General features: G+C 41.1%; 1 protein-coding gene across 1 annotated transcript; it reads left to right on the forward strand.

The window, feature by feature from the left end:
* Window positions 1-3,711: 3,711 nt before the first annotated feature.
* Window positions 3,712-16,582, forward strand: SERINC1 (serine incorporator 1). Its single transcript, XM_065734385.1, has 10 exons — window positions 3,712-3,816; window positions 9,220-9,381; window positions 10,147-10,340; window positions 12,788-12,867; window positions 13,046-13,183; window positions 14,026-14,195; window positions 14,319-14,409; window positions 15,224-15,365; window positions 15,474-15,704; window positions 16,183-16,582. The coding sequence occupies exons 1-10, from the start codon at window positions 3,778-3,780 to the stop codon at window positions 16,319-16,321; spliced, it is 1,386 nt and encodes a 461-aa protein (XP_065590457.1). The 5' UTR covers window positions 3,712-3,777; the 3' UTR covers window positions 16,322-16,582.
* The last annotated feature ends 1,362 nt before the right edge of the window (window positions 16,583-17,944 follow it).

Raw genomic sequence — 17,944 nt, forward strand, 5'->3', positions numbered from 1 at the left:
AGGCATATCTCTTTGTCCATGTGACTGCATGTATGTATATACATCATATACTTGTGTGCAACATGCAAATATGTAAATGCACGTGTACATATTTATATACACACAATTCTACATGGAAAATGGGAAACAACAAAAACTGTTTATGCCTACACCTCCTAGGATAATTTACACACATAAACATGGATGGTGACAGCACGGCTTACAGTTCTGAAGTAGTTTTTACTAAATCCACTCAGAATAAGAGACGAGGAAACCTGAAAAGGGAAAAAAATATCTAGTGAAGAGAAGCACATTGCCACCCACCTCCTCTCCCGTTCTCCAGCCAGCTGGAAGGTGTAGGAGAACTGACAGTTCGAAGGCTTCTCACATGCCTGTACACAAGATGTACCAGCTCTGCAGTGTTGTCAACACAGCTGGTGGTTGCTCGCCTTCAGTGAAGACCACAGACTCTCAGTGTTACATGCAGAACAGAACCAAAATAAATATTTCTATCTGAGATGTCATGTTCACTTTGTAAAGCCTGGGTCCGAAGCCTGACTGGAGCTGAGTCCTCTTCCTCCCCACAGGAATGTGGGAGCATGGACAGGGATGGTGTCACAAAAAGAGTTTGCAGCCTTGTGCCTTAACAGCCTGACACTCCATCAAAGGAAAAGCAGTTCATGTTGCTAAACTGTGAGATACATTTCAAATAAAGCTTCTGGCTGATGGCCTCTATATGCCAAAAACATCATCTCTTGTGATACGTGAAAGATGCACAGCTTTCAAAGAATCTGAGCTCTCTGTTCTTGTTAGGATGTTGATTAGTGGTTGTGCATGGGCAGAGGACAGGGACCAGAGAAACTGCAGCCTGGCAGTGTGTGTCCAGGCATGCCTAGATCCCTCCAACTTGTGCTGAAAGCTGTCTCTAGTGAACCCAGTGAGTCCATGTCTCTGACAACTGAGGCTTGCAAACAGAACCAACCCAACGTGGTGCTTATTCTGTGTCCTTAAATCTTCTCAGACACTCACTGGAGTTCTCCAGTACACAAGATGGGATGATTTTGCATGCAAATGGATCCAGGTGTTCCAAAACATAACTGACTAACAAAAAAATAACAGGAAGAAAGAATTCCTTGATGAATTTCACAGAACTCTTTATCCTCAGTATGAATAATATGAATACAAAGATTCCCATTGTTCCATCATTGGGAAAGATGGGAATGGACTGAAGATTGTCAATTTTGGGCTGCAAGTGCATCTGTCACACAGTGATAAAAGGCACAATGCTAGCAGCAGTGCAGAAGATGCTCATTATGTTAAAATACTGAATCATACTATGCTGCTCAAATTGAAAGTGTTCTATTACAAATGTTCCTGTCTTTTCCTGTTAAGAAGATAAAGCACTATGGCGTGATGTGGAGCTGTTTGGTTAATTTACACTTGGAGAGCTGGGTTTTTTGTTTTTGTTTGTTTGGTTTTTTTGTTTTTTTCCCAAGCAGAAAATAACAGGCAGAAATTAGTTTTCCTCCCGTACTCATAATGTCTGTGCCCAGCTATCATTTTAACTGCAGTTGTCATGAGTGGAGCAACAGCAGTCTGTACAGTCTGATGGGTTTTGTTCTTTGCTTTGTGACAGCAGCTGTACAGAACCACCCCATGGAATTCAGTCTTTCCTGAAGAAAAATCACATCCTTCTTTATTTAAAAAAATAAAAATAAAAAATAAAAATAAATAAATATTAAAAAGAAAAAAAAAGAAAAAGAAAAAAAAAAAAGTATGTTGTTTATCAATTTCTCCTCAGTAGTATCTTTTCAAGATGACGGATTTTACATAAGCATATGATAATGCTTCCCCATTTAAATCCATTGCAACACTAGATTTTGATCTGTATAAATATTTGCTAGAACAAGAAAACAACTTGTAACAGGGGACCGAAGAGAAATATTTCTTCCATAGCCCTATTTCCTTTACTCATAATTAGATTTACATTTGTTCCAATCCCTAAAAATCATGGCCTCTGAGCTCCGGTCGCTTCGGATCTCTCTCGTGCCGTTTACCAGGAACAAGGATGTTGTGCTGGTGCTCACTTCCACTCCGGTGTTGCAGTGCCCCCTAGGGGCGACTTGCCTCAGAGACGCCTGCGAGCCCCCCGGCTCCTCCCGCCCTCCGAAGGCTGTTAGTTATTTTTCCTGAAGCAGCATATAGATCTGCCCTCTGCAATCCCAGGGCAGAGAACGGGGGCAGAAGGGAGATGCTATCCGAACATGCTTTCACTACAGCTGGCGTCCATAAGGCTTCTCTCTCCCATCCTAGATTGCACTTGTGTTATTGTGCATTTGGAGTCCCTACATCTTCAAAATCTTTAACGTAAAATTATGGGTCTGGAAAAGCCTTGCCTAAAAAAAAACAGTAATAAACTATTTGAGTCCTGTTATTTTCTAAACATTTTCGGAGCTACTCAAATAATGGGCTGCTATGGTTTTCAATCTATACAAGTTCAAGAACTCTATAGGGAAAGAGATCACACTAGAAAGCAAATATGAAGCAGATTTCTGAGAATGATGGATTCTATCCCTCCTCAAACCAAATAAAATGCAAACACTGCAATGAAAAGAAAGAAATGACTAAAACACAGAAATGCTGCAAGAGGACTTTGCCATATGGAATGATAGCAAATACTTAAAATCCAGCACAAAATAGTTATCATCATTGCTGAAGGTAAACAGAATTCTAGGTATTTCCATAGCAGCATACAAACAGCCAAAATAGAGCTGTTCAAATTCCTTAAGAACAATTTTGAGAAATTGCTAGTTTCTACACAACCAAGATTTCACAGTATGATTAATAGCTGTCAGGCAAACTGCATTTCACTTGAAGATAAATACCAGAAGATAAATCCCTGTAGCAGATTGCTCTCACACCATTTCTTAGAAAATATTTGTGACAAAGGAGGACTTGGTGCACTGAAGTGTACATAATGCTTCACTATCTCTTCACAGTAGATACTACAAATAAGACAATAGAAATAAGGAATTAATCAGAGAACAATGTGATTTAATATTTTGAAATAGAAGACATAAGGTCAGTCTGCGTAGAAACAGTCTGCCTGAGCTAATCAGGTTTCTGCAATGAGAAAGTACATTTTTAGACTGCAGGGATACAGAAGGAAGGGGAGGGGAAGGAGAAAAATAATACTTATCCTTTATTAGGATTACATGGCAAGATTTTGATAGCAGGGGGTTGCAGGGGTGGCTTCTATGAGTAGAGCCTGCTGGCTGCCCCATGTCAGATCAGAGCCACCTCTAGCCAGCTTCAAATGGGAAGCACCACCGGCCATAGCTGAGCCATGAGCAATGCTGGTTGTGCCTCTGGCAGAGATAATTAAGGGGCTGAAGCACCCGTCCTATGAGGAAAGGCTGACAGAGCTGGAGAAGACTGCGAGAGGACCTTATTAACGCGTACAAACATGCTAATGGAGGGTATCTACAGGATGGGGCCTGGCTTTGTTCTGTGGTGCCTGGCAACAAGACTAGAGGCAATGAGCAGGAGGACTGGGGGAGCTGCTGCTGGTGTAGCCCTGTGCTAGAGCAGATCCCGAAGGACGGCCCTTGTGGGACAGAGCCACATTGGAGCAGCGCCAGGACAGCCCCTACCCAAGAGAGCTCCCCCACGCCGCCCTCCGGAAGTGACGCTGCACGCTCGCCCGCTCTGCCGGAAGTGCTGCGGCGTGGAGTAAACAGCGCAGCTGGAGCCGCGCGTCCATCTTGGGGGAGCCGGAGCCCGAGCCCGCCGCCAGCCATGGGCGGTGTCCTGGGCCTCTGCTCCATGGCGAGCTGGGTAAGGCGGGCCGGGTGTCGCGGTGCTTTCTCCTCCTGTCCTTTTTCCTGTTCTTCTCTCTCGTTGCAGACCCAGAGCGGCGGCTGCCGTCTCACTGGGCCTTTGTCTGTGTCGCCGGTCTCGGGGAGGCTGCAGCCCTCTCTGCTGCCCACCGACTTCCCATGGGCGGCCGCGGCCCCTGGCTCCTTCTGTCCTGGGCAGATCCTCACCCCTTGCCCTGAGCCCGCTCTCAGGCTTCTTCCCCCACCCTACGGGTTGCGTGGAGTGGAGGGGAGCTTATTACCCAGTCATGCCGCCTGCTCGCTGCTTTCTTAGGCCGTGCCTTCTTGCGGGAGGCACTACGGCTCCGCTAAAACCCCTCCCCCCGTTGTGACCCTGTGAAGCAGTCGAAATGTCATTCAGTGTTGGTGGAGTTTTCTCTGTGCTTTGGGGAAAACGAAACTCGAGCTGCCGGTGGCGGTACTTAGTGCGTCTTTCTTACGGCTTTGTCTTGAGCAGCTCCACCCTTTGTAGCATCTTTGTCTCGTCGAGGCATCTTTTTCTCATTGCTCAGCGGGCTGTGATGATGTCACTGCCGTGCTGAGTGTTGCTCAGTGCTTATTCTAAATGCTTGGAAACAATAGCTCAAGGTGGGCTTAAAACTGTTAGCACTATGCAAAGAATCATGGAAATCAGGAAAGGTTCTACGTGGCAATTTTCTTCCCAATTGAGGCATTGTTATTTTGTCTTTAAGCGGTGCATCTTTCTAAATCTAGATCTTGTGTAAATGCTTATGGTCAAGTGTATAATTAATCTCTGTACATTTAGGATAAAAATAGCAGTGGGATTGTGAGAACCTAATTTTTTCATACCAGAAAGACTGTACTATGCTTACAAAACATGAAGTTGTGAGCATTTAAACAGAAACCCATACAGCTAACTTAATGGTCTAACAAAGCCTCATATAGATTCAAGCTCTGATGTTTACTCTATAATTTGGCAAAACATTGAGTTCATTTTTCTCTATTAGAGCCGTATATACAATGATAGCTTAATTCCTTAGCTTCCTTACAAATTCAGTGCAGTGATCATAGAGACAGTAAATTAATGGGTATGAAATAAGCTGCCAGGCTGATATACATGTAAATAGTCTGCTACAACACTGATAATATCCTGCTGAAGAGTTGCTGTTACTGTGCATTTTGCTTTAATTAACGTTTTAAACATCACTTAATAGATTAAGCCAGGTAGGCTTTAATTACTAGCTGAGTATCGTTATTTTAACATTTTTAATTGCTGTCAAATACTAAGTGATGCTATAACTAGTTTAAGGAAAATACTTGAGTTAATATATGTTGCATTTTCAAGTTAATAAACAGCCTTTCTGGTCGTTGGTGTTTGTATGTATGTAGGGTCCTGTGTGCTTACTCTTGTTTTGGGTGTTAATTTCTGCAGAGATAAATGCTTTCAAGATCACCTAATGATCTTTTAAGTGCAGTGACTTATACAGTAATGGAATCTTGACTGTTAGATTTACTATGGGCAAATCTCATCTTTCAAAGTGCCCAAAACAAATTCTTTTTTTTTTTCCTATCGGATTTAAGTATTGATTTTCTTTACACAGTTAAAACCGAAGCTAATCCAGAGCTTAAAGTCTGTGCAGCAGTTTGTGCAGCTGGAGTCTGTCTGTGTCTGCAGTCACTAATGGTGCATCTGTATAAAGAGTTCATGGCTCTGAAAGACAAAGGAGCTGTGGAGGCGTGGTTCAGGGGAGCTGGATATCTTGGAGTTTGCTGGTGCAGGCTGTGCCAGCCAGGGTAGCTGCTCCTCTTCTGGCTGGGGAGACAGTGCTCCTCGCACTGCCTTGCAAGGCCAGGTGTTGTGCCGTGCAGAGCTCTTCTGAGAAACTGACTTTGGCATCCTTTATTTCTTTGGGGTTCTTTTGCTTAATTACTTCTTGTTACAGCTGTGTGGTGTGGTACACAAGCAGCCTTTAAGAGCAAGGATAAACTGGGGGTGGGCAGAAGCCTTAAAGAGCATTGTCATTTCACCAGAAGGTTTCTGATCCCACTGGCCTAGAACGCTCAGTCAGTCCTGATGTTTTTATTCTGTTGTCTTGTTTGTGTTGCAATGCTTTCTGAAATAGCTCTACTGCTGCTCTGCACACTTGAATATTCTCTTTCAAGTCAAAAGTTTTGATTGAATTACTCTTGATTGGACTGTAGGGATGATATAGCTAAAACTCAGCTAGCCCCAGTGGCTTAGTGGTTTTGCAGACACTTAATTCAGTATGTAGTCACGTAATCTTTACCCCAGTAAGAAGATTACATACAGTATTAAAAACACACTCTTTGCGCATCATGGACTGTAACAGTTAACTCTCAGGGGATTTGTTTTCTTTTTCCTGTCTCCTGCAGTATTAATCTTTGCATTCCTCCTGTAATTTGCACTGGCCTACAGAATGATGTGACTAGTTTAGCAAGCGTGAATTACCTTGTCTGCACAGCTGGCTGCTCTTAAAGTAGGTGTGTTGGTCATCTTTCTTTGCCCCAGTGAGCACCACTGAGCTGCTTATTTTGTCAGCAGTATTCAAGAATGTGTGTTGGTCAGTAGATCTAAAAGTTATTGGATGGCCATAGATCTTTGCTGTCATAATTCAGTAAATGTTTTCCTCGTTCCCTTGTGAAAACAAGCTAGAAACTAATTGCACAGTAGTTCTTTGCACCTGTGTGTAAGATGAACTTCACTTGAAGAGGTACTTTTCAGCTTTGATCTTTGCAGTAGTGTCTTGCTGTTTGTACTGTAGTAGTTCTTTTCAGAAGAGTTCTGAATATAGGAGGAAGGAAATTAGAAACTCTCTCTTCAGCTGGTAAACTGAATTCCATGGCCAGGTTGCTTTTTGCTCCCTGTTCTGTTTGGAATCAACTACTTGTTAGGAATGTTTTTAATAGTGGTATGTATCATTCTATTAAAATAATACATATAATCTCCTCAGAAGAATGAGAGACTTGGACTGTAATGTGTTTTTCTGTAGATGTAGGACATTAATAGTATCAGGAGATGTCTTTTGGTCAGAGATGTGTGTGGTCATTACTGCTTGTGAGAATGAGTAGTTGAAGGGCAAGGTGTTTTAAAAGCTGATGTTGTTACTCAGGCAGTTAAAGTCAGATGGGGCATATTGTCTCAGTTGGGGCACATTTTTACTTAGTGAGGTGGATGCAGTGATGTGTTCCTTTCAGCTCCTGTAAGTCTATAGCAACATCCAGGATACATGCACTCTTGTGTGTTCCCTTTGTAAAACTTGGGAGGAATATGCTTCATTTACTTAGCATTTAATAAACAATTCAACAGTGATAATTTAGAGGAGATTGCTTTTATGCCTGCCAGTCTTTGCACCAAGTTTTCTGCAGCAAATGAACCTAGACTTGTACTGCTTTGGCAAATTCAAGCTTTTAGTCAAGAATATATTTGAAAATATTAATACAGACAGAACTTGTTAAAGAAAGTAATGTTTTGAGTAGAGAATGGGAATATTTTTTACTAGAGAGGTTATTTGTGGTGACACAGTAGCATGAATGCAGTAATACTCTTAAGTAAAAGTCCATCCTAAGCAAACACTGTCCATTTGTTTCCTACTTACTTAGTGTAGATGACCCCTAATGTAGTTGCTTGCAGTCAGGGTCTTCCTTTAAGTCGTGTTGCAGTGATACTAGGTTGTGGGGGGAGGAAGTCAAACGGGGATATACGGTCTTCTACATACTGGATTAGTTATAATGAGAATAGCCTAGTTTTGCTTTATTTAGCAAGGCAAAATTAATGGTTTGTTATTTTAGAAACAATTCTGTAACATTGAGTGAAAAATTGTGGCTCTTCCAAAGAACATATGGAAAAAGAATATAAGGGAATTATTTAAAAGACCTGAGTTGTGGGTCCAGTATAATGGGGCTGGTTGAAACTGCCAGGACAGAACAACCCCTTTTCCCAAGGGCATCCCAGGGCACTGCCAGGAGTCTTCTGGCTGCCTGCTGGTGTGCTGTGCTGGCACCTTCCAGCAGGGTGGGCCACTGGTGTTTTGTTTGCCATATGACTAAGTATTGAGAACTCTTGGCACATGCTCATCATCCTGGCTGATTGATGTGCACTGGTCACGTGCCTGTGTCTGGGTGTCCCTTCTGTGATGATTAATGCCTGTTTTTTAGCACAAGCAGAGGTGTACCTGAACACATGCTAAGGAAGCAGCTGAGTTTTGCCACACTTCAGTACCTCTGAAAGAGGTTCCAGGTTCTGCCGTGGTACAGTCACAGCAGGTCTTGTGTGGTGGGGGCAATTGCAGTAGAGGACACACTAGAATCTTACATTGGTTAAACTTTATTGTAACTGAATAATATGTGGCCTCCAAACTTAGCTCTAACTGGCATTTCCTGTGCCTTAATAATAACTAATAATAATAAAAAATTAAATTATCTTTTATGTTAGTTATTATTTTTACATAAGGCAATTTATTTGTAAATGTGGGAATGAACTGCAAAACATCTGATTTAATCTCCCCTCTTCTGGCTTATGTTTACTTGCCAACCTTTACCCTTCTTTTTCTCCCTAATTGTCTCCTGAGAATTGGCTGAGTGTTACTATGGAGAGAGGTACAGGGTGGTATTTTTTTTGTTTTGGTGATTCTGCACCCTTCTTCCTGTAGTGTTTTGCTTAAGAACAGAACTCTCTGAATGCAAGTAATTTGTCCTTGATTCTTTCATAGTATTTACAGCTGTTGCACATTTCTTTCTGTTTCTGCTGTTGATATTTGGTAGAGCTAGTAATACGTAGTGTGCCTTTGTCTGTTTGTGCTGTTGGTAACTTCTCTTGCATTGCAAGTGACAAAGAATTTCATGATACTCAAACATGAGTAGCTGCTGAAAATGCAATAAATAACAGCTTAAGCTTTAGGTTATTTTCCTTATTCCTGCACTAATGTTTATGGCCTCAGTAAGGATTGCAGCCCAGCTCTAAATGTTGAAGGCATACCTAGATGGCACTTGCATTCACTTTTTTCTTTTTTTTTCCTGTGGAGTAAATGTTTCATCTCTGCAGCTGTGCAGGGGAGGATGTTTTTGCCAGGCTAAAACAATCCTTGAATCTTAATTAGATGAAAAAAAGATATATAATACGTTTCATGAGAAGAAGTAAGTGTAAATCCAGGTTGAATGGATAAATGTTTAATTTTGATGTGGAAGTGATTTTGTTGTACCAGTGGCACATTAGGAAGCACCACTAGGGCTTTGTTAGGAGGCTCTGTAACACGTTGCAACTACTTAGCCTACGTTAACAGTGATTTTCTATCATAACTTCTGGTAGTCTACACAGCCTGACTGAAACCTGGGGGTGCAAAGCTTTTTGGAGAGTTTGCTTTACCTTCCTTATCTCCCTCAGATACCATGCTTGTGTGGAAGTGCCCCGTGCCTGCTGTGCAGATGCTGCCCCAGTGGAAACAACTCCACCATCACTCGGCTGATCTATGCCTTCTTCTTGCTTCTCGGCGTGAGCGTGGCCTGCGTGATGTTAATTCCAGGAATGGAAGAGCAGCTGAAGAAGGTCAGGTTACTTATTTGCTAACGTGTTTGGTGGAACAAATGTCAGGAGTAATTGTATGTGATATCCTGAAAGCCTGGATTTTGTTCAGAAATATGATTTTTCTGCTGCCTGTGCTTCACAATAACTATTAATTTGATTATAGGTCAGACAAGCAAAGGGCTCGTGGAAGAACCATTGGGTACATATATAGCACTATTTAGAAATAAAGTTGGATAAGAAAAGTCTTTAATCAAACAGGGAAACAGTTTATATTTGTAGGGGTTTCTTGTATATCTCTGAGGTGCCCATGTTGGTAGTTCTTAATTGATTTTGATTGCTGTTAATAAGGATGCTAGGGAGAAAATAACGGTCTTAAGATTTTTGGATCTTAGTTATATGAAGATTAGTGCATGGAAGTAATGGAATTTGAATATTGAATTACTGTCTTACTAGTCTTCATTTTGTTGTCCTTTTTATTTTCTTTTTTTTTTCTGGTAGGTAGGAACTTTTGTTAGGCAAGCTTTTCAATTCCTCCTTCTCCTTTGTCCCCAAATGTTGTCTGTAAATATTTCAGAATGTTTCATTTCTTTCATATTGTTTTGTTCCCCTTGAATGTGTTTAATATTCTGGTTTCAGCTCTAACTATACAGCTATATAGCCGTGGAGTACCATATTTTCTAGCATAGTTTGTAGTTGTGTAATCTTACAATATCAAGGAGTTGCTGACACCTGTTGACTCACAGAAGGCCTTTCACAGATCACTAAAGTATCTTGTGTCTGTCACAGATTCCTGGATTTTGCGACGGAGGGATGGGAACAACTATTCCTGGTGTTCATGGCCACGTGAATTGCGATGTGTTAGTTGGTTACAAAGCAGTGTACCGTGTGTGCTTTGGTATGGCAATGTTCTTTCTTCTCTTCTCCTTGCTGATGATTAAAGTGAAGAGCAGCAACGATCCAAGAGCAGCGGTGCACAATGGGTAAGATACAGAAATGAGAACTGAGATGGGCGCTTAATTGCGGGCTTTGTGGAAGTTGTTTGTGAGATGCAGCTACTATGGAGATGTAGCCTGCTGCTGAGCATGCTGATCACATGTACTGTTCCACAAGCAGAAGAGTTTCTTAGAGGAGTTATTGCAATAGAGGGCATTCAAAATTAGTAGACTTCTCAGAGCGGATTGATGGCTGTGGGAAGAAAAAGATACACATGGCTGTCGGCTCTTAGAGCCCCAGCTACGATGCTGGATAATTTGTTTATACATTTCTCAAGAGTAGAGATCCTTCTTTTGTCCAAAGAAGACATGTTCAAAAATGAATGATGGTGCTATTCTAGTACTGATACGTTTTTCTCATATAGAAGATTTAAAAGCCTCATCTGTTCTCTAGGAATTAGATTCCACTTAACTTTGATGTTTGTTGTTGACCTTAAATACAGTTACATAGATATAACATACATTTACCCCCCACTATCTTTTCTTCAATTTTCTTCTCTGATCAGACTGAAGATAGTAATGGAATTTTAGCTTGCAAATTGTCTTAAGCATGCTTTCCTTTTCCAGGTTAGGTGTAGCTTTTATGTAACTTCTTAAATTTGAAGGTGAAAAGAAAACAAGACTGAGCAGAATGTGGCTTTAGTTCTTATGTGTAAAGGAAAGAAGTCATACGTGTGTGGTGTAGTTAAAAATGCCTTAGAGGCAGTGACTCAGTTCAACCCCTTGCTTTGCTCATGAGTATCCCCTAAATCTTTCCAGTACTGTCACAGATAACAGTTAAAACACACTTTCTAAAAGGGAAAATAGATCCGATACATTGTGAATGGATTTTATTTATGTTAACGAGAAACGTTATACTTGGTGTAGAATCTTCTTCCTGAAGACCACTTCTTAGCTGTTTGATATCTTCCTGATACACTTGTCTGCAGTTGCAGTATCTGATACAAATTTTTGGTACTTATACAGCCAATGGAAGTTTACTCTTAGCCAAAGTAGTATCAGCAGTAGAATAAAAGGACAGATTCTATTCTTTAACTGTTACTAGTAAAATTTTTAATGATGCTACTGCCAACACTTCTGTAACAGGTAGATGCTTCAATAATATACTTCACAGATAGCTTTATGGAACTTTGGGTTTAGATTTTTAAGTTCTATGCATCTTCAGTGATGTTTGCAGTGTAATCTTTCTGTTGGTGATTTGAAATACCCAGCATATTAGGTTTTCCCACGTGTATGTACTAACTTTTTCACGCTTGGTTATGTGTCAAACTTAGCAAATAGGATCCTGTGCCAACTTTGTCTTTCTTTTTCTAACAGTATTCAAAAATGGCTTGCTGTTTTCTTGCCAGGAAAACAAAACAAACGGTTATAATGTATTCAGAGGATTGCTACTTGCTTGCACAGAACAGCAACTGTAGGTGTTGTTAAAGAGGAGTGCTATTTTTAGGTGTCATGCGAACTGTGTGTGGATGAAGTGTTAAGAGCCCTTAAAATGCAGGGAATTAGAGAGGAGCTTCACAAAATCGAACCTGTTTTATAAAGACTTATTTAAATAAATGAGTGTCCATGTGCATTTAAGAACTAGTTTAAGTGGGTTATGCATTATATAGTAAATTTTCAGAGTTAGTTCAGCTCTCATACATACTTTTGGTTTTTACTATCCCAGTGAGTTCATGTTTTCCCATATTCTGTGCTGCTTTCACCTTACTTTGCTTCTCTCTGCCCAGCTGAACTTCTCTGAGGAGTTCTCATTTGAAGAAATTTCATCTCATCTTCTGTTTGTTATGATCAAGTAGTGGTGAATGAAGTTTGAGAAAAGATAGGAAGGGATAGAAAGTGGCAGACCATGCTGCTGTTTGAATTGTGGGAGTGTGGTACACATCTTTTGTGCTATGTTCAGTTCTGAAGTACACATAGATGCTATCATGTCTATATTTGGAGCTCCATGTCATTCTGGTAAGGAAAAGAAGTCAGCATCTTTTGTTTGGTGTACTTTTTTTCATTTGAACTTCGCTGCACAGGGTGTTGTTAAGATGTGTGTGATGAATCATTGAAGGAAAATATTTCCCTGTCCTGTATGTGTGACATCTGATGTGTTTTGGTTGTCCTTAAGCATGTATCTCATAGCTATGTTCTATCTGGCTTCATACATTGGGGAGATATCTGTGGGAAACCAGTGTTGAATTCTATGAGTGTCATGGCGCAGCATCATTTACTGGAGGAAAGTACAATCTTGGATAGATAGAATAAGAATTTTATATTATGAAGAAACAATAATGAATGAATTAAAAACAAAAACAAAAACACAACAAATTAACCACTCAGCACTCTGAGAATGCATGCTTTGTGTTACTCTGAGTTCTTATGAAGCAGGTAGGACTGCAGTAGATGCCAGACTTACCTGCTTGTTATTTTTTTCCCCTTTAATTCTTTAGATTCTGGTTCTTTAAATTTGCAACAGCACTTGCAATTAGTGTTGGAGCTTTCTTCATCCCAGAGGGACCTTTTACTACTGGTAAGAGAACATTGCCTTCTCTTTGATTTTGGTGCATGGGTAGTGGTTTTAAAACTAAATTAAATGTGTACTGCTTGCTTACAGTTTTTGTGGCTGCACATCTGTGGACCTTTTTCTGCGTTTAAGGCAAGGTGGTAAATTATCAATGGCCCTGAACTGCTTTTATTTTTCTTTATAGTGTGGTTTTATGTAGGTATGTCTGGAGCATTCTGCTTTATTCTTATTCAGCTGGTCTTGCTTATTGACTTTGCTCACTCCTGGAATGAATCTTGGGTTGAAAAAATGGAGGAAGGAAACTCAAGATGCTGGTATGCAGGTATTGTATTGCAACAAGCAGTTCCACATTTCATTGTGTGTCATGTTGGATGTGTTATTTGTGGGAGTAATGTATTTTATCAGAAAGCAGAAGAGCTACATTGTGCACTATCTTTTCTTGTAGTGCGATTCAACTCAGCACTGTTCTTCTGATAAAGAATTAAAAATGGAGAGTGGGGATGGGGAACAGGAGAAGAGGAAACTGCTGCTGAATGATGAAATCTAGTCCCTGGGCACAGGGAATCAGTGTACCATACCAGAGAGGAGGCAGTTTTGGGCTTTTTTTAGCCACGCTGAAAAAGCTGAAGGCTTTGTTACACCTTAGCACTGATTTAAAAATAACCTGGTTGCATTTTGAATGCAAGTTCAGTAAGCTTCTCTTTATGCCTGCCTACTGGTCATTCTTTTAGGGTATAGGGATTGTTTCACCCTGAAGCTCTACCATGCTGCCCTCTCACTTTCTGCCCTCAGAAGAGGGGGACAAAATATGATGGAAAAGGTCTCAAAGATTGAGATTAAGACAGGGAGATCACTCAGTAAATTACTCTGTAAGCCCTTACCCAAAGCATTATGTAGCAGAACCGTATTCCTTCATACTTAATATGCTTGGTTGCTGTTAAGACACCAGAAAATGAAATACAGCTTTGGGCTTCCCATTTATGTTTTTTAGATGATCTCTTTAAACCTCAAGTTAGAGGGATTTATTTTCTTTAATGTTTCAGAGCTCAGAGCTGCTCTCTGATTCTGTTTAAATTATCCAGAACCCGATGATTATACAGTATTATTTCAATTTCAATATGCTGTATTACTAATCACTTAAACTCTGTTTCTCTTTCTTCACAGCTCTCCTGTCAGCAACAGCTGTCAATTATCTGCTGTCTCTAGTAGCTGTTGTCTTGTTTTACGTTTATTACACTCATCCAGAAGGCTGTTCTGAAAACAAGGCATTCATCAGTGTTAACATGCTGCTGTGCATCGGTGCTTCTGTAATGTCAATTCTGCCAAGGATTCAGGTATCGTTTTAGTTCCATTATTGCCTTAGTTTTCTGAGTTGTCATTACCAGAAACTTATGATACAAGCATGCTTGAGTCTTCTGAGTTGCCTAACTCTGCTATTTCATGACTACTTCATACAGGAGTCTCAGCCAAGGTCTGGTTTGCTGCAGTCTTCTGTGATTACCATCTATACCATGTACTTGACTTGGTCAGCCATGACCAACGAACCAGGTAACTGTAGCAGCACTATGTGGCTTTGTAGGTTCAGCTGTCAATTCTGTCTTCACCTGTTTGCAAGGCAACATTGGAATGAGCTGCTGTCATATGTGCAGCCACAAGTTTCTTCCACAGAAACAGTTCTTTCAAAGATATCTCCATACCAGGTTTGAAGTTTCTTGCTTGGTATTGAGATGTTATTGACGATGTTTTTCCTAATTGAGGAATTATTTCAATGTATTAATGCTGTATTGCTTCTTGCCTGAAAACAACCAGATGACTTTAAAAAATAATAATAATAATAAAGTTCAGCGACTTCATTGATGAAAATATACTACCAAATATTGATTTCATTGCTTTAAATTGTGTCTGGCATGGAAGTAGCCTTTTAATCTTATTTGTAGGCAGTCTTCTGTGCTCCTGTGTTAACAGCAGAGATGTGAGCCCGTAACTACTGAAGTGTAATTATGGAGAATTTGTCTGCTTTACTGTTTCATCTAGGTGTTGTGGACGCTGTAAGCTGGGAACTGCTGGCGTAAGGAACTAACTTTGTAGCATCATTTTTAACTCTGAGATGACTGTGATCCCTAATCTGTAGACTGTATGGTTGGCAAACTTGGTTTTTAGCAGCAGAATTTATTTGTTTTAACGTGCAGAGAACTTTTATTTGGTTGGTTCTGGTTACATGAGATGCAACATAAAGCACTTTATATGCTTCTCAGGGCAGATAAAGGACTTTAAATTTGTGTAAGCTCTGTGCAGTCATCGGCCTGCTTTAGAGATTCCCTAGGCTTGTTTTATGTAAGTTCTAATGTAGTTTCCCTCACAGATCGGCGCTGTAACCCGAGTTTGCTGAGCATCATTGGTTACAATACCACCACCGTTCCAACCCAGGGTCAAGTAGTGCAGTGGTGGGATGCACAAGGAATTGTAGGACTGATTTTGTTTTTGCTGTGTGTGCTCTACTCAAGGTAAGATCGCTTAAAAAGTGAGACGTAAATCCCATCGACTTGTGTTGCCAGACGATAGATTACGTTCATTGTGGTAACATCCTCATGATCCCTTCCTGTCAAATACAGCATCCGAACGTCCAATAACAGCCAAGTTAACAAGCTGATGCTGACCAGCGATGAATCAACTCTGATAGAGGATGGGATGCCCAGGAATGACGGCTCCCTCGATGATGGAGATGATGTTCACCGTGCCATAGATAATGAGAGGGATGGAGTTACTTACAGCTACTCCTTCTTCCATTTCATGCTTTTCCTGGCATCGCTGTATATCATGATGACGCTTACCAACTGGTACAGGTATGTGCATTTCTTAGTAGGGCACACCAGCAGTCTGCATGTGAGACGCTACGTTTAGCTGGTTAAGCAGGCACAGCTGGTGTGCTGTGAGGAACGTGGCTCTGAGCGGGACTTCCCTTGAGGGGAGTGGACTGTTGGAACCCTGTGAAATGAATGGCATTGGATAACATTTGCTGAAGTCAAGTAGCATAAATGCTCCCCTGTTCCTCTTTCTGCACACATATTTAGTATTTATTTCTGCTCTTGACAGATTCTCTTACTCAGTAGTTCTTGGGCTGCTGCTGTTTCCCACAACTTGAGAATGGCACTTTTGTTCAGATCGGTGTGAGCTAACTGGAGGAAGTAAAGAGGAGGTGTCCTTTGAGGCGTTGAGCTGACGTGCAGATAACTTACTGCACACATGTTGAGTAGTGGCTTACTACACGTCTGCTGTATTACAGTAAACATTGCAAATCATCTTTTTTTGCTCTTTCAACAGTCCGGATTCTACTTACGAGACAATGACCAGCAAGTGGCCATCTGTGTGGGTGAAGATATCTTCCAGCTGGATCGGCATTGTGTTGTATGTGTGGACTCTGGTTGCTCCGCTGGTTCTCACAAACCGTGACTTCGACTAAGGGAGCTGTGCTGCTCTCCAGAGAGCGCAGAGTCAGCTTCACCACGTCATTGAAACAGTGTTCAGGATCATAATGTAGTTGTAAATAGGTGTGCGCGTGCTATCCGTGTAGCATATACCCTGCTGTACTCTGCATGATCACCTTGAATCATGTCTTTGTCACTTCACTAAATGGCTCTTTCTAGCTGAGCTCAGTGAGAGTTGTTCCGATGATAGTTTTCATAGCATCATTCCTAGATCTAGTGCTTTGGGAGCATTGGATAGAAGGCCTTTTGGAGGTATGCTTATTCTTCCCACCCAGAAATTGTACTGAATAGTTCTGGGAGGGGAAAAAAGTGCAAGTGCTGATGTAACAAAATAGTATTAGGTCAGGTTTTGCAAGGGAGGGAGGGGATGCCTTTGATAATCCGTGTTGCCTTGATCCCAAAGTAATCTTCAGTTAGCACTGTCAGACTCAAAACTGCACGTGTCAGTGCTTTACAGCACATTACATTGTGTTGGCACTGAAAGCCCGACCTTGTGTTAAGGGCAGCACAAATGTTAAAGGGGGAAACTTGCACCTGAAACAGGGGGGGGCTGATGTCTTCCCATTTGTGTCTGATGTGTCCCATTGCAGACAGGACTGGGGAAAAAGTATCCTGGCAGCCGATGCTCAGAAGCATGTTTTTAAGACACCTGTTTACAATACACATCTACGTATTTTTTTAGAGGTAGTTGAAGTGGGGTAGCTGTGCTTTAATTTATTGCTGTTTCGTGTGCCACTTTCTTGGCTAAGTTACGATCACGGACGGGCTTTGCAAGGAGCTGAGTGGTGAACAGTGCTGGCACTTCAGAGGAATCTGTGGTACAATTCAACGAGAAGCAGACGAAAAGGAGCACTGGAACTGCAGTAACTATGGGAGGCTCACATCAACTGAGGCTTTTAACAGAAGTCTGTCTGTCTTAAGATACTCGAGGCTCTGTGATTGGTTTGGGTGTTCAGCTGCCTGATGCCAGAGATGGAGGTGAGCCTAGAAAGTAGTTCTAGACAAAAGGTAAAACATTACATCTGTTTGATTAAAACACTTTTGTTTTTGTGCAGTTATGGAAAATGAAATGCTCTTGTGCTTGCTGCTTTGTAATTGAAGCATGTAAGCTGCATTGTTTATGTTTTTCCTTTCCTTGCTATGACCTGAGACCAGAGCTCTCTGGTCAGGAGTACCCTAGAGCATTTAGATGATGCCATGATTATCTATTACTGTGATGTGTTTATACTGTTACTTCTTGTTGCTAATTCTTTTCTAAGCTTTTATTATAACTAACTCATCCTTACATTTATCGTGGAGGTGTGACATGTCACTCAAACTCAAGATGGTAATGAATGGATCAGTGAAGGCTTGCAGTCATTTGGAATATGTTGTTAACTTAATAAATAAATTTGGATGAAGCTGTGTGATGACTTTTGATGTCTCGTAGTTCTGATGAACATGCTGTAGTGAGTTTGAGTCTTACATTCCTTGCACATTTTGAAGTACAATGACAGTGCTGGAAACGATACCTGTCAGCTCAGGCTCTCTGCACCCATCTCACTCAAAACATGAGAATGCTTTATGTTTGAGGCTGTGCTCCTACTTAAGCAGCAGGG

The sequence above is a fragment of the Cyrtonyx montezumae genome, unplaced genomic scaffold (genome assembly GCF_038088225.1).
Source record: "Cyrtonyx montezumae isolate F1298 unplaced genomic scaffold, pur_monq_1.0 scaffold_0, whole genome shotgun sequence".
Lineage (NCBI taxonomy): Eukaryota > Metazoa > Chordata > Aves > Galliformes > Odontophoridae > Cyrtonyx > Cyrtonyx montezumae.